The following is a 16,150-nucleotide window of genomic DNA, read 5'->3' as shown; positions in this document are numbered from 1 at the left end:
CAATTTTTCTGTTCAGTACCTGCAGTCTATGCAGAGTTGCTTACTCTACTAATTCGTAAATGAGATCTGAGAAAATGGAAGAAAAGGATGAACGTTAAGAAGATCACCCGTCTTTACTGCGATAATTGGAGTGGCATTCGAGAAAAGAGAAATATAAAAACTAAAATAATTCTAGGATGCATCAAACTATACCTCGGAAGCTTGATCCTCCTGCACTGACTATATTAACGCCTTATGGAAAATTGTATCAGCAAATGTCTCAAATCCAAAATTCACTACAGTGTCGTCTGCCCTGTCACTCTTTAGGATTTTGAGTGTTGGTCGAATATAAAAGATGGAAGAGAGAATGGAACCTCGCGGTAGTGGAGACGAAGATTTTGCGTTGGACCAGTGGCAACCATCGGAAACGACCAGAAGGGACAAAGGCTGAAAACGAAGAATTAAGATCTACCATTCTTCTGATTTTCATCGCTTAAAGTGTCATTTGCTGCATCGCGGTAAAATTTAAAATACAAAAAAGCCAGAAAAAGATTATACTTATTTTTTTCGCCGACATTGTCCCTTTCTGTTATCGGCAGCATCCATACCTTGTTTAGAGTTCATATATGGTGGACTGCAATGGTTCAGAAAAGTGTCGTTTTTATCACGTTTTTTCCGAATGTTATTTATATTCGTAGTGTATTTAGTATCAATAAATCATTTTCAAATTATAAAAGTCACGTCAGGGATAAATAAAATCGCATTACTAACTCGCGCCGCTGGCGGATCGCAGGTTTTCTGCTGATAGAGGCTGTATATTGTACACTTAAAACATCATGTTCGAGATTTATTTTATTATTGAAGAGAGGTTCATTAATGGCTCGTCATCTGCAGCGCGTTCAAAGTTTATAATCCTTTTCAAATTACGTCAAAAAATAATATAATCTTCCATTAGAAACGATACCCGTATATCAATAATTGGGTTCAACTCTTTGGTGAGATCCCTTTCTTACTTTTGCTCATGATTCCAGGAGAAACACACTTTTCTCCGCAAATTATTACTTCTTCCAGTTTGAATTTCATAAATTCCACTTATACACATTTTAACGACAACGCCAAAATTTTCAAACGCAAAAATTCTTATTTAAATATATGAAAATAAAAAAAAAATTTTCTTAAATTCAGTGATTTATTTTATTTACTTTCTTCAGTGGGTCCAGAGAACCTACTTAAGAAGCTATCCAAAGAATTTTATTTTTTATTTTCAAATAATTAAATAAGTATGGTCACTGCAAACAATCAGTCTCTAATGAATACTAAATTCTTAATCGATTTACCTACAGCTAATTTGCCGCATACTCCAAATCTACACAAATACAATATTTACCTTGATTTTGCGTATCGAATATCGTCTTCATTTGCAAGTGTGTTACGCTAGCCACAAGTGTGCGACAAAGTTGTCAACTAGTTGTTGGTTGCAGCGAAATCGCACGTCTGTGGGCAAGTAACGGTTGCCGCAACATGAACGACCAAACACCACTTATCTACAGACCTGTAATCTCGCTGTAACCGCACTCGCTTGACAAGTTGGTTACACGTCTGTGGCTAGTATTAAGCCGTCTCAACATGTTTGCCGCTTGCCGCAACCCAGCGGGAAGCAACTGTAGAGCTTCCTTAAAGATTCATTTGGGATTAATGACAATTGATCTGAATGGAATCAGTGAGCGAATGATGCTTCAAAATTCCTTTATAGGAAGCTTGGTGGAAGCAAATACGGGCAACATTCTCGGCAGTTGATCCATATTTGTACTCCTAGGAAGTGAGATAGAAGTTTTCCATACGGGTGTACACACGCATATACATTTTTATTGTTTTCTGTTTTCGCGCATGATTGTTAGGGATTTTTTTTTGTTTGATTTAAGGGCAGTGGAACGAATAACAATTTCAAGTGCAACAGTGCAGTGTTATAAATTTAGAATTGGGTGAGCAGAAATATTATATTTTGTAAGTATATATATAGAGATGCCCGGATAGGTGCGTGGTTAGAGCAAAAGGCTGTCGTACGGAAGGCGGTTCAAACCTGACTGGTGGGAGTGAGATTTGTATCGTGATTTGGCGTTGGATACCAGTCGACTGACCACATTGCCTCCTACAGTGTACCGTTACGGCCCTCAATGAAGTAATCTAACACATTTCAAGGCCGTGATTCAATATAGATTGCTGCGCCAACGATTATTTTTATTCCGAGTTGTCGCAATCTCGGCAGATGCCGAATTTTACCTAACATTAGCATTAAGTGTCAAGCATTTAGGCTTGGATGATCCTATCTATTTAAAAACTAAAGGGGCGCTGGTAGGTCAATGGGAGAATCCGTCCAGAACTCCCCGCAACATCGAGCACGTATGCAGAATAGTGTACTTCTGTATGGATTGAACCAGACTGTGCGAAGGGAAGTTTTGAGGGATTTAGGTACAATACCTGTAGCTGACAATATTATGGGAACTGCAACCATCCGCTCGAGACGCCAAATTTTTTTGATTTCCCGAGCCAGTGGCTCATAGTTCCCCTTCTCTTCTCCACGTATTTCCTTTCGATATTGCTGTTATGGGGGATAGCAACATCAATAATATACGCGGAGCGACCCGTCTTGTCAACTAACAGTACGTCAGGCTTGTTGTGTGCAGTATGGTGTTCAGTCAGAACTTGCCAGTCCCAATGTATGCTGTAAGCAGAACTATCAAATACCGCTTGCGGCTCATATCGGTAAACCGGCGTGTTCCCGTAATCAGCCCATGCTTGTATGCAACGTTTTGATGGATAACCTTACATACAACATTATGCCTGGTGACGTATTGCACCGGTGTCATAACAGTGTAGCTAGAAATGAGATGGTCCAACGTCTCTAATGACGAACCACACATTCTGCATTGGTTATTCTCCACCCGCTCTTTCATGATCAGCTTTTTATAAGCTCGGGTGGCGACCACGCCGTTATTACTATTATATTATATTATAGAAAAAAACATAAGTTTCATTTTTAAAGCAAGTAAGCAAAGTATCGTTGTTAAATAGAACAAGTCCTTTTCTTACGTTTTCAGTGGTTCATTATGCACTAGCATTACGGAGCTTTCATATTGCTACTTCCTCTATTTCTGGGTAGTGGTCCGGTAGACATAATTCTAAGAGCAAATAACTAGATGCATCCAAGATTAATATTTCGAAATCTAGAAAGAAGCAATATCAAAGCTTTTTACTGCTCCCTCGCAATGACGTCCAATATTAAAGTGAAGTGAGGTGTCATTGGAAAGAGAATGCATTTACACCTCTCGAGGCATCAATAACTGTTGATGCATCCGTTTCCTGCTAGGAAACTGCAAACTCTCATAAATGTGCGCTTGCAACTGCAATGTATAATGAACATTTTACGTCGGCGAAGTTCGTTCACGAAGATCATTTCACACCTTCCATCTCGCATACACACCCTTTGATTTGTGCTAAAAAACCGACACTCGATCGGATCGGTGGCAACCGCTAACGAACGTAAATATGCCGAGCAAAACACCCTATACACACGTTTGCTTTACGACGGTTTGTTGAGGTTTGGCAAGTGTGTGGACGCGCCAAACCGCCTACAAGCGCTAGCAAACCTATAGAAATCAAACTAAACACCTTATCACACGTTTGCAATTGCGACTGTTTTACGTTCTATTGCCTCTCTAAACAGTGTTGTGAAATTGTAGCTTGGGGTTTCAATAGATACCGAAATATAACTAGCGACAAAACTATAAGACATAGCACACTTTTTAATAATTTGAGAGAAAATCGAGTAAATAAAGAAAACTCAAAAGGGATGCGGTGCATTGCAACATATGGTTGACTTGGGGTCATTATTTTTATGTTCCGGGAATTATCATCATTAGAATTAGATCCGGTGTTTTAGAGACTTGTCCAAACTATAGGACGTTTACGTTTTTTAAGTATTATGAGTCGATTCGCAGCCAGTTGGTATACACTCTAACTTTAGAGAGACGAGCAGGGATCAAATAATCCGGCGTACGTTTTTTGAATATTTGAAAAATCATCAAATATGCCAAGTGGTAAGAAAATGAAAAAACCCAATGAGAAAAAATAAAAGAGATTGCAAAAATATTTCGGAAATCCCGCGTATATTGAAAATCGAAGAGTAATATGAAACTGTTTAAAAGATACCATTAAATGTACGAGAGGCGCGCAGGCGGTTGACCAGCAGCGACCGGGTGGGAAAAGCGGCCCATTTTATGGTTCGCTTCACATTTAATGGCATTGGCAAAGGAAAGTAACGCAGATACAGGTTTATACACAATTGTACATATTGTCCAACGTATTTTGCAGAGAATCAAGCATTTATGACCGAGAAATTGAAGCATCTGTCATGGTAGAGAAAATGGTCGGGAATCATTTTTTCTGGCGTTAAACAATTGAATTTAGACCGTTCCGATGGTTTGCGATATGTATTATCATCACGATTTGCGTATTAGTTAAGCATCAAAGGGGGGGACGCTGGAGTCATGGTATGAATGAGTAGAAATTGAATTCGATGGAAAGCGGATATCGTGCTCCTAATGAATCGAATGGCAGGTCGTCGTTAACATACTCTCAATCAGCTTGGCATCAGTTACCTTGCAAAAATTTCGGATAGAAATTATATTTTTCAATGGGATGTTTTTGCGAGCAAAACACTTAATATTTGTAACAGTAAATGAACTAAAAAATGCGATGAGGGAATGTTCACATATCAAAGATCTGTACTCCTCTTTGTTGAAATGGATGTGCCAAATCCAAGAGCTATTTAACAGTCACTATTGAAGCCTAAGCACGCGTTCCTGCTTCAAAAAATAGCCTGTAGTACACATGGGATCTCCTATGATGTACTTTTCGAAAAATTTCTTATGTTTATCTTATGTTCTGGTTCTATGTCCCATAGTTTTATCGCGTGGAATTGAAATCTGCATTTGATATGGGACGCTAACGCGAATAAGCCAATGATTCGGAAAGAATAATAAAAACGATCATTTAAACTATAATATAATTCAAATTATTCATTATTATTGTTCGTAATGAAGTGAGATATAATATATTTTACACGATAATTCAATAAATATACACGTTAGCTCGACAAGAAGAACGGAAAAGTCAAACTTGATTGCATCAATTTCAGTAACTTGCGTCAAATCAGAATTCAGAAAATCCTTTGCCAATATTTCATTGTTTCTAGTATCTCTGACGTTTCCCTTATCGTAGAATTAGTCAATTTGTCGTTATATTTCTATCATTATCTTAAATTGCCGATTTAAGTTTAAATTCTGTTCTCTAATAATTGCTAGGTTTATTTGCATTGTATTTGTTTATATAAATGTTGACATCTGTTGTTATTATAATGCCGTATTTCTAGGTAATTGTATCTAACATTTAAATTAAATTAAGTCGATAATCATGTACAAAAACGAAAAATATTTGCAATTGAAATTCATTTAATTTATAACTAATCATTACGTCACTTTACTTCTATTTATATGCTTACCGAATATACATCATTCCAAACTTATTTCTTTAAATTAATGTAACTTCACTATTTATACATTGTTTGCATTCTTATAAGCCGAAAGCAGTTCATATCTGAAATGCTTCGCTCTGCAAGTAAAATTGAACTGAAATCAATTAATTAAAACTAATCAATAGAAGAAACAAATTAGAGTCTAGATATATTGAGTGTCTATGATATACTGCATAATAATAGTAATTAAATTAAAAACAAATAGCTAACAAATCTCCCCGCTAAAATGAGGATAAATAATAATAAAAAATCATAGAAGGTATTAAGAATCACGTCTATGGTGGAAACCATTGCTACCGCCACCGTTGCGCTGATGGTGTGGCTTTTTGTGGAAATTGTGTCGCCGGAAGTTATGATTGCGATGGTGGTTATTTGGACGATATGGTCGATAAGAGCCGCTATTCCACCTACGATGTTGATTTTGGTGGTTTTGATGTTCTTGGAATGGATTGTAACCGGGATTATCACGTCCGACGAAGCCATTGTTGCATTTAACTTTCTTCTGTCGACCACGATCCATATCATTTTCCTCTTCATCTTGCAGGTCCCGTTTGCGCTCTTGTCGTATCTCCTCAATCACCTTTAAGTGAACATTTAAATGTTTAGTCATTTGAATTGCTCCAATATATAATATATTCTCAAAATTGATATCTGTAAACATAGCTTACCTCTTTCTCTATAGTTGGTTTCTGTCCGTTCCATGATAGAACTGGTGCCCCGTAACCCCGATGTGAAAATTTTAATAAATGCTGCACTGTACCGTTTGGACTTTTCCCATTATCCGATTCATTGGTCTTCTTATTAAACTTTTTATCTTTCTCATTAAATTTGTCATTGGACTTCATATAGTTTCCTGAGAAAGTGTTTGGCGTGGCAGAACTGAATGGATTTTTCCAATCACCATTGCAACTTGTACTACTGCCCGCGTTTGTGTTGTGATTCGAATTTTTAGATTTCGTCTCTGCAATGTCGGTTACTTGCCAAAGACCAGCTTTAGTTTTCACGATTGGTGTTGACGGTGGTGTTAAGCTAATTTTAGGAGGTGGTGGAGTACAATCGGATGAAGAAGAAGATGATGTGCTTTCATTATCACTTTCGTAAGATCGTTTCTGATTGCTCTTGAATGTTGTTGAAGGGGTGCAGTCTTTGTCTGTTGGCAGTTCATCGTTTGATTGATCGGATTCGTCATCTGATTCGTAGGGGACGAGACTTTTAATATTGTTTTTACTAGATGAGCCAGTAACGGGAGATTTAACGAATCCATTTGTGGTGGGTTTGTCAATGCCATTTGACTTGGAAGCTGTTTGCAAGTTGTTGCTACCGCTTGGAGGTGACGATGATTTCTCTTTCGGTGAGCTTTCTTCTAACTTAGGCATGCTTGGGAGGGTGGACCTATTTCCATTCGATTGCTCTCTGTCGTAACTTGAGCTTCGGTTGTATTCAAATCGATCAGCAGTTTTGGAAGAGTTTGTCTGGAACTTTGAACCGTCAGGTGATTGGAGTTTGTTGTTGTTACTATTGATGGAGTTAGACTTGCTATTTGTACTGCTGTTTCCGTTTTTGAAGTGAATCATTAGTTTACTGTTTAGAGGTTGATTATTGCCTTTTTGATTCGATGGAGACTGAAATCCATTCGAGGATGCTGTATTGCTCACGTAGCCATTTGTTAATTTCGTATTACTTGGTGAGCTGACTAGCTTGATACCCCCATTTACTATACTCGTCGATTCGCTGCTTGTCGCAACAGTGGATGATGGGGGATTTCGCTGAATCATTTTGTTGGGCAGCTGAGGCCCAATCAACGTAACTTGCTGATTAGCTTCCAATTTACTAATAATTTTTGAATTCAGGCTCATACTGTTTCCGTTGTTTGTACTAGATGTCGCTGAATTTTGCCTCTGAAAGCTATTCTCGTTGCTACCAGTTTGAAAATTCAACTTACTTCCCGAGTCTTTCAGACTGTTTTCATTTGGCCCACGGCTAACTTGAGTGCTGGTTTGTCTGTTCTCATGACTATCGTCTAGTTCGTAAAATATTATATAAGCGTTTGTATTAAGCACATTTTGGAGAGATATTGAACGAACATAACTGTCGTCAAATTGATAATAAGTTCCTGTGTCAGTAAGGCCAATTGCAGTGTAGTGGCCACAGTGCTGCGATGCTCCAAGATGAGTTACCATCGCTACTAGTTTGTATGTTAAATTTTCTTTGTTTGTTTTCGATGCATATGGTGATAAATCTAAGCGAGGACGAATTGCTACATGCTTGTTTAGTTTTGACCCCATCATTGAGAAGCGCTTCAATTGTATACACAAGGAAATAGGGGCTCTTTCAAGTGAAAATTGTTTAGTCGCGGATACCTGTAACAAAGTAAATTATTAGAATCGAAGTTTCAGAAGACATTCTTTGCTTATTACCTTCTTTTTACATGCTTCACATTTGTATCCCATATCTTCTAAACGTTCGCGGGCAAAGTATAGATCAAGAGCTTCTTCAATAGTGTTAGCTTTCCGGATGTCCAACAATAGGTCTTGGAAATGTTGAAATGTTGTCGAAACATGCCCACATGCTAAACATCTCACAGCCGACTTAAGGTAGCCGCCTAATATTTGATTAAGTGGTGTGGTTTCTTTGCTGTACTGATCTAGTTCTTTACTGTTTCGAAATCTAGCTAGGTATGACTTCTCCATTGCTTCCACTAAGTATCTTAAAAATTCATGTGCATCTTCTTGTCGGCCCATAATTAAATGTTTGCATACCAGACGTAATTTTGTGTAAACCAGATAAGGACGAATGTGGCTTTGACTTGTTTGCGAAGAGATGAGAGTTCTTGACATTGCACATATGATACATCCACCTTGGGAACCGTTTTCGTCTTCACACTTCTCACGATGTGCGGAGTCCGACATGAGCCAATTGGCCATTGCCGGCACATGGAATAAGGCTTGTAGTGTGGAGTTGAGGTAGCATGTATTTCCAACGTTCATCATTCCGGCACCAACCTGCCACTTTCGTCCGAAACTTTTCCATCCGATTTGGACATTTTGTCGGGGGAAAAGTATCTTTTTTGGTTGCGGTAGTTGATTTGGATCACGTGGTCCTGTAAGAAATTAGGGATTTATTAGCACATGATACTATAATGAAAAATATTTTAGGTCTGAAACGTGGAAAGTCTCGGCTAGTGTCAAAACAACTCACTCTCTTGGAAAAAAAATACATTTGTCTCCGTGATTTTTCCGCTAAATTTTCGATACAAATCGTGCTACAAAGACCATATTCGCCTGAGTTTGCACCGTGTGACTTCTGGCTATTCCAAAAAGGACCACTGCGGGAAATCATTTTGAAATGATAGAAGAGATAAAGCGTGAATCGCACCGCAATTTAAAAGCCATCCCGCAAGGTGACTTTAATTTATTTGAAGGATTGGAAAATACGTTGGCGTAAGTGTCCGGAGGGGATTACTTTGAAGGCGACGAAATAGATTTGCAAGAATAAAAATCGGCCTGGACACATTAGTATACACTACAATATATGGAATATGTTTAATGTTTTGATGAACTTAATCCTTATATACCAGGTTGTTGAATAAGTTTTGCGGTTCGATAAGAAAAACACAATTTTATGGTTTGAAATACAACTTTATCATTCAGCATAGTCTTCGTGAACATCAATACACTTGCTCCAACGAGATTCCAATTTATGAATTCCATCCCTGAATATTCTCAATATGAAAGGGAATTCGGCACCCACTGTGCACAGAGCTTTCTGAAACCCAATACATTAGTCAAAATATTGCTTACACTGCCTAATGGGATGTCTAGGGCTTCTACTTAATTTCATTTAATCACTCGACGATTTTCCAATACGTTATCTTGGATTTTTTCTACGATTTGTGGTGTTGTTGCTGTTGCTTGACGTGGATCGTTTTCAAGGCTCGTACGACCACGTTTAAATTCAGCAACCCAACTTTCTACTGTATTAATCGAAGGCGAAGATTCCTTATACACTTTCAACACCCTTTCATAAATTTCCTGTTCTTAAACGACCCAAAAATAAAAATTCAATCATTGCACAATAGTTGATTTTTTCCGTTGTAAAAAAATTCTGGGACTAGTTGAAACCAAGTGGCTTGCCAACAAAGAATGAAGTGAAAGATTGGAATGAAACTTCACATACGTTCATATAGAGAGTGTATCAACGTAACAAAAAAAAAATAAGCTTATAGCAACGCCCTCTCTTATCGGACCGCAAAACTTGTTGAACAATCTAGTAATGCGATCAATTTCGTCCATCGTTATCCGGCCTAGCGTTTATTATTAAAATTTGAATTAATTAGTTTAATTGTTGCTGAAATGGTTTCTTTATATCGACTGTCTTTTGCCGAAGCGGAAAGTGTGCAATGAGAAATAACCTCAGCATTTTGTTGTACACAAAAGGTAGATTTTAATTTAGAAAGCTTGAGCTCGGACACTTCGAGAATTAATATTGGACGTTTATATCGATAAGACAGAGACAATTGCCAATCTAGCAATCTAAGCAAGTCAGATTCGTGCTTGCAATTAATTCATTTTTGTTGTTGTTGAATGAAGTCTTAATGATTTTCAGAATTTTGTTTTGATGTCATTCAGAATGTCTGAATTTGGCGGCTTCGTTTCTGGTTTTGTTCTCGTATAGGGGAATGTTGCTTTGATTCTGCATAAGTATGCTAAATAGATCTTTTCTTGAAAATGTTATGTACAGGATAAATATTTTTTTGACTGGCATGAGCCAAATGAAGAGTTTCCTGTTATCTCTTCTATGGATATTTCCTGTTCCTCTTTCCTTCCTTTGTGGAGTATAGGCCATCCACACAGTCTTTTTGTTGTTATTGTTGCTTTTTTTGTGTTCTAAATTTTCAATGAGACACTTAATGCTGTGCATATGATAAGTTTACAACAGCGAGACAATTACAAGAACTACATAAACACCCATGGCGACTGGATTTCGAACAAAGGGCAATCAGACCGTTTGGCTAGCGCTTTACCTTCCTCAGCCATCACGCGAGCCGCCTTGTCTATACTCACATGAAATTTTAATAAAAAAAAATGTTTTCCGTTTCCGCTCCCCGATTATAAATAAAACAATGTTATTAATTTTTTTTTACTTTTCGAAAGTTCCTATATCCAGTTCTTTTTTGTATAAATAAACGGAGAAAATTTAATTTTTATAATATGGTAATAATGATAAGTGTGATTTCTTCGTTTTTAGTGCGGTTCAAAGTTTGCAATCTGAAGCCTTTTCTCGAATTTTTCAGATCCACCGCCGAAATTGCGTCCCATCATCTCTTATTCGTTCAATAAATTGCTCTATATTTTTGGGTATAGGGTCCGTCGACATACTTGCCTTCATCTTGCACCTTCTCTGTGGGATTCAAGTGGGTAGAACTGATTGCCTTCCTGTGTTTTCTGCAACTGTTTCTCTTAGAAAAGGGTTTTCTCAGATTACTTTTATGGGTAAGCTTCAAAAAGTAAATGCTTTATTACAGTGCCAACTGCCATAAAATAACTACGCTATATTTTTACTACCTGATATTTCTTCTGACCATAAATCCGAATAACTCAGTGATTGGAGCGCTATGCTAGCACAATAGAAGGTGGCGGCTCAGGTTTTACTGGAAGAAGAGGGATTTGGATCGGAATTGGATGTCAGATACAAATGAAAACCTGATTAAAATCAGGCTAATAACTACGGGCGTGCGCAATACTGACCACAATTGGTTCTCCTACAGTGTGATGTTGCGGCCTTAAATGAAGTGCTCAAGATCTAGATCCAACGATTATTATCATTATGATTCGAATTACATCAGTTCAACTACAGTTAGGTTAAGCAGACTTGTAAGAATAGATTTATCGTCCTGATGAGTCTATTTTGTAGAAAGAGAGCTCCAGAAAAATCATCCCTAATAGAGATTCTTTGGTAAAGGGAGTGTAGTTGCAGGATCGTCTCCGAACTGCGGAGTACATTAGAAGAGTGTTTTTTAAAGAAGTTGAAATAGAATGGAGCACCCCTCCAAATTCAATATGTTTGGATTCTGTGGGAGGATGGGTAAATGGAAGCAAATTTAGTTAGATCCATTTAATTCCGTTCAAGAAAATGACCCGATTTTTGGACAAGATTCTGCTCCGTGTCATCGCTGCAAACTAATTAAACAATTAAAAGCAAATTTTGTCCATAATTTATTAGGTATTTAAAAACAATAGTAATACAATTTCAACATTTCTTTTGTCTAAATAAAAATAAAACTAGGTAGCTTGCTCCTACTACAATATATTTTAATAGTTAGTAAATACGTATTTCGAAAGCTACTTACTTTCTTCCTCAGTACTTAAGCTCTTAAGTACTTTCTTACTCAGTACTTAAGCTCTTAAGTACTGAGGAAGAAAGTAAGTAGCTTTCGAAATACGTATTTACTAACTATTAAAATATATTGTAGTAGGAGCAAGCTACCTAGTTTTATTTTTATTTAGAAGAACTACAAGCATCGGAACGATAACTATTTCTTTTGTCGTTCGTGGTTACTTAGCAGAAGTCGACATATTGGTAGTTGATATGAACCCCATCGATAAACTTTGGCAACTTTGGGCAACCGATGAAATAGAAATCCAAATATCTAGCTAAGTTAAAAAGTGATCGAAGACATACGATATAACGAAATTACGCCACCACTTTTGAAGAATTTTTTCAACAGTAGTTATATACTTTCACTAATTTCTAACCAAAAACGACTTGGTTTGAGGGATTCCCGAGAAATATCAGAAAATATCATTTTTTTCAAATGTTAAAATTTTTATTTCCGGCACTGTATTTTCAGAGATATTACCCATTTTCAAACAGCATTCCTACCTTACCTAGACGTCATTAGGTTATTTTTGGAAAACATCTTGGCGTTTTGTAAACTTTCATTTTCGATCCCCACAGGCTTCATTGTCGCCACTGCCTCCCCATATCGTTCTCAAGGTACTTTCCTGCTTTTGCGACTGCCGATTTCAGATCTTTTGGATGCTTAGTTAGGAAAAACACTCAGTGTTTCTTTCTAGTCTTACAACAAAGCATTATAAAAGAAACTGAAACAAACATGGCTGGAAGGTTTTTTTATGTCCGTTTATATGAATAGGCGGTTTTTTTAAGGAATTGCGAATATTTATTTCAACTGAAAGCTATATAGTTTTACCAGTCATAACATTTGCCATCGCTAGCACATAAATCAATGCTGAAAGGCCTTCTGATCTTTTGAAACGATCGATGAAAATTTTCACTTGTCTTGTAGTTCTGATGTTTCATCTTTAGTTTGACTCTACCTGCCTCTTCCAAATTCAAAGCCATTTGGATAGGGTTCATAACTCTGTAAGAGAGCAAGTAGATACCATCAGCGCAGTCGAGGTGTTCAATGAGGGATGATATCGTCCATTGAATCCTTCCACGACCTTTAGCCAAGGCAACATGAAGCATGTCGACCATAACAGGAAGGCGACAGAGCCTTGTTGGGATTCTCCAAATTCCGTACAATTTGTACGTCGATGCAGTAAGCGATATTTTGGCAAGCATATTTCGCTCGAATAACACCTATTAATTTCACAGCAGAAGATAACGTAAATCGAAAGCTTCCTCCGCACACTGTTCCAAAATGATTACCAAGGGTGATGATGTTGCTAGCGCAGGAGGATCAAGAGCGGATATTGATCAAGCCTGCAAGGTGTTCTTTGATGTGTGCCTGGGTAATCATAGCCTATATCTTGGTTGCACTCAAGACAGGTGCACTTCGGAATGTTGAAGATCATCCTCTTCTTCCTCTCATTGGGAGAGACTCAGATTCCCCTCAGGAATAATTCCGCAGGGAACCGTGAAGTCCAGCAGTCAAGATTTCAATTTTATAAGGAGCAGTCTGAATCCGCGTACTAAGGCTACTAGCCGTTTCGCTCCCAGGCTTTTTTTTCCCTTTGTGAAGTCGCTTCTCCGCTCGCCGGAGTTCGTGATAAGAGTCTGCGCGTGCCCTCTTTCTTTGAGAATGCAACAATACTCGGTATTCAGCATTCTTCCGTTCCGTAGCTAGCTTACATTCATCGTCAAACCAGCGGTTCCGACTCTTTTTGCGGCTGGGGCCAAGTATGTTTGTGGCCGCATTTATGATAACGTTCTTCAGGTGATTGTGAATATCATTTGTTGATGCTTCATCTCCAGGATCTCTGTTAACTGCGGTTGTTGCGGCATCCAATTCCCTCTTACAGGTGTTGCGGAGGGCTGGGTTGGATTCTCTGCTAGCTCTCACCTGATTTTCAGAGGGGATTCTTGGCGGTGTTGTTATTCGAGCTCGGAGCATCATGCCAACGAGATACTGAGAGTTGGCCCCATAGTTATGAAACCACTGTAGTATTAATCCATTGAAAATTTGGCAGAGTATAAGACTACAAACGCCGGAAGTAAGAAAAAGTCGTCATAAAAAACCCACAATGGAACTTCGCCTAAAATCACTATTACACTGGAATCTTCATTCAATCTAGGGAAGGTTACCATCCTGTGGATTTTTGGCACTTAAGGAAGACAATTCAATTCAAAAATCTTTCGTCCTTACCTAATGTTTGGAAAACATTTCATCAACTAGAAATCAACTCTAGATTTGCAGGTTGCTGACCCACAAACTTATAAACATAGAAATTCTAAAGAGGCTGTTTTGGATGCGTTTTGTGCGGGAAATCATAATTGAAATCCCAAACCCAATTAGATCGATGACGCCAATTGGCAACAAGCCTATCCTTTGCTAAGATATTGTCCATGTGCGTATGCCTAACATTGCTCGCATTTGTTATAAATTATGTGTGCGTCAGTGTTCTCTTGTTTTGTCAATAAATGCGAACTTTCTTGGATTGTTGTCTCTTCTTGGCGCGCAGGAAGACGAATTTGCTGGTCGATGGCCTCATGCACACTTAGCAAGCCAACCGCATTGAGATTTGAATAAATACTTTCCGTAGCAGCTTCACACTCTGTTGTCAACGTTCATCTGAATGACCTTCGTGGGAGGCCTTCAATTTTTTCTGCGAATCGTCACAAACAAATCCATCAAACATTCTGAAAATCCGAAGCGCGTGGGGAATCCGTCGGGATGTGCTGATGTTACGAAAGGTCAACATTTGTCGCAGAACCACGTGAATGCGCTTGAAAAGGATTGGGCGCCACGTGAGCGACCAATATCCGTGTTACAAGGTATTACAATTAAAATAACAAAGCCAAGAATCGCACTCGAGCCCAGCACGCATGCAGTAGGTTCCCCCGCAAACAAGGCAATGACAATCAGTTTGGCACGAGGGAAACGTCAAAAGTGCAAAAAGACCGATTTGCGAAAAACCTCACTCACCAGACGGCGTGCTGTGGTTTGCGTCCTTGTTGTTGACGTCGCCTGTGGCCGCACTGTGGTTCAGTTTCCCGCTACCCGACGGTTTGAGCACGATGTATTTCGACTTTAACGTGTCAAGGACCGCCTGACTGTAGTTATTTACTTCCTCATACTCGATTTTTGTGAGGAGAACACGTTTCGCAGAGGCCACAAGTTTGTTCTGCAACGTTTGCGAATCATCGCCGGACTTGGAGCAGCCGCCGTTTGACGCGGACGTTGCTAGCGAGTCGCGAATCGCGGCTGTGACGGCCGACGAGTCACACACTACCGACACGGGCATATCCGATTGACAATATCCAATCGGTCGGGCACAGCGACAGGGGGGAAACTCGCTTTTTTTCACGCAGCACTAATACTAAATCTGAGTTGTTCTCGGGGTGTTCTTCGAGTTGTTGCAGTTAAGCGGGAACCGATTTAACGAAACAACATATTTTCGCGCCCGAAATTTGTCTATTTACTGTGAAAAATGACAGCGAGGTGTTCACACTTTTTCCTCCGACCACATGTATTTCGAATTGAAGACCGAATGCACATATACGCACGCATACGAATGCATTTCGAAGTCGCCGACGATTAATGGTTTTGTTCGAAAGATGGCAGGAGGCGGCGATTCGAATTCGAATTAATGGTAATGCCATGTGGTAGTGAAAACGAAGAAATTACATTTTTACAGTTCGATAAGTCTCTAACAAATTAATAATACTTTAGTATGCTAATTTATCGATTAATTAGGTGTACTCATTTTGCTAGAGATGATTAAGTATGCAATTTCTAGGTTGTTGAATTTAGTTCGAGTTTAGTGGCATCTATCCGCAAATTCAATTTACTAGTAGGAACAGAAACCAGTATAACGGCAGCCGGTGACTATGAATTGAATATTCTAAGTAGGGACACATATCTTTGAATACCAATGCCACCGGACCATCGACTTTTTAGTGTCTGGTGTGCCATCTATTTCATATCGTAGCCGTGGTGGAAGGATTTTGGTTTGAATCCAGAGTACAGTCAATATACACACTCTGTTGAGTTAGGTCCAATTATTACGAGTTTAAATCGCAATCAAATTCTGTTGTTTACGATTTTAATCATTTATTCATAATTACGTATTAATAAGTATGTATTTAACTTAAGTCTTAAGTAGCAATTGCATA

General features: G+C 38.5%; 1 protein-coding gene across 2 annotated transcripts; it reads right to left on the bottom strand.

The window, feature by feature from the left end:
* Positions 1–5,327: 5,327 nt before the first annotated feature.
* Positions 5,328–15,602, bottom strand: LOC119648813 (ubiquitin carboxyl-terminal hydrolase 36). 2 transcript variants are annotated; one of them, XM_038050666.1, is made up of 5 exons: positions 14,961–15,602; positions 7,990–8,672; positions 7,346–7,932; positions 6,241–7,312; positions 5,328–6,152 (listed from the first exon to the last, which is right to left on the bottom strand). In XM_038050666.1, the coding sequence occupies exons 1-5, from the start codon at positions 15,277–15,279 to the stop codon at positions 5,835–5,837; spliced, it is 2,979 nt and encodes a 992-aa protein (XP_037906594.1). In that variant the 5' UTR covers positions 15,280–15,602; the 3' UTR covers positions 5,328–5,834. The 2 variants fall into 2 exon arrangements, with proteins under 2 accessions (XP_037906594.1, XP_037906593.1); XM_038050665.1 differs by having other exon boundaries at positions 6,241–7,932.
* Positions 15,603–16,150: the final 548 nt, after the last annotated feature.

This window comes from Hermetia illucens, chromosome 2 (genome assembly GCF_905115235.1).
Source record: "Hermetia illucens chromosome 2, iHerIll2.2.curated.20191125, whole genome shotgun sequence".
NCBI lineage: Eukaryota > Metazoa > Arthropoda > Insecta > Diptera > Stratiomyidae > Hermetia > Hermetia illucens.
This window is presented reverse-complemented; position numbering and strand designations above follow the sequence as displayed.

What these genes read in the sequence shown, in the direction of transcription:
- LOC119648813 (XM_038050665.1), bottom strand. Translation starts at nt 15,279, where the DNA reads ATGCCCGTGTCGGTAGTGTGTGACTCGTCGGCCGTCACAGCCGCGATT. An exon ending in GTGAAGCATGTAAAAAGAAG is followed by an intron (nt 7,933 to 7,989) that starts GTAATAAGCAAA and finishes ACTTTGTTACAG; the next exon opens with GTATCCGCGACTAAACAATT. An exon ending in AACCAACTATAGAGAAAGAG is followed by an intron (nt 6,153 to 6,240) that starts GTAAGCTATGTT and finishes GTTCACTTAAAG; the next exon opens with GTGATTGAGGAGATACGACA.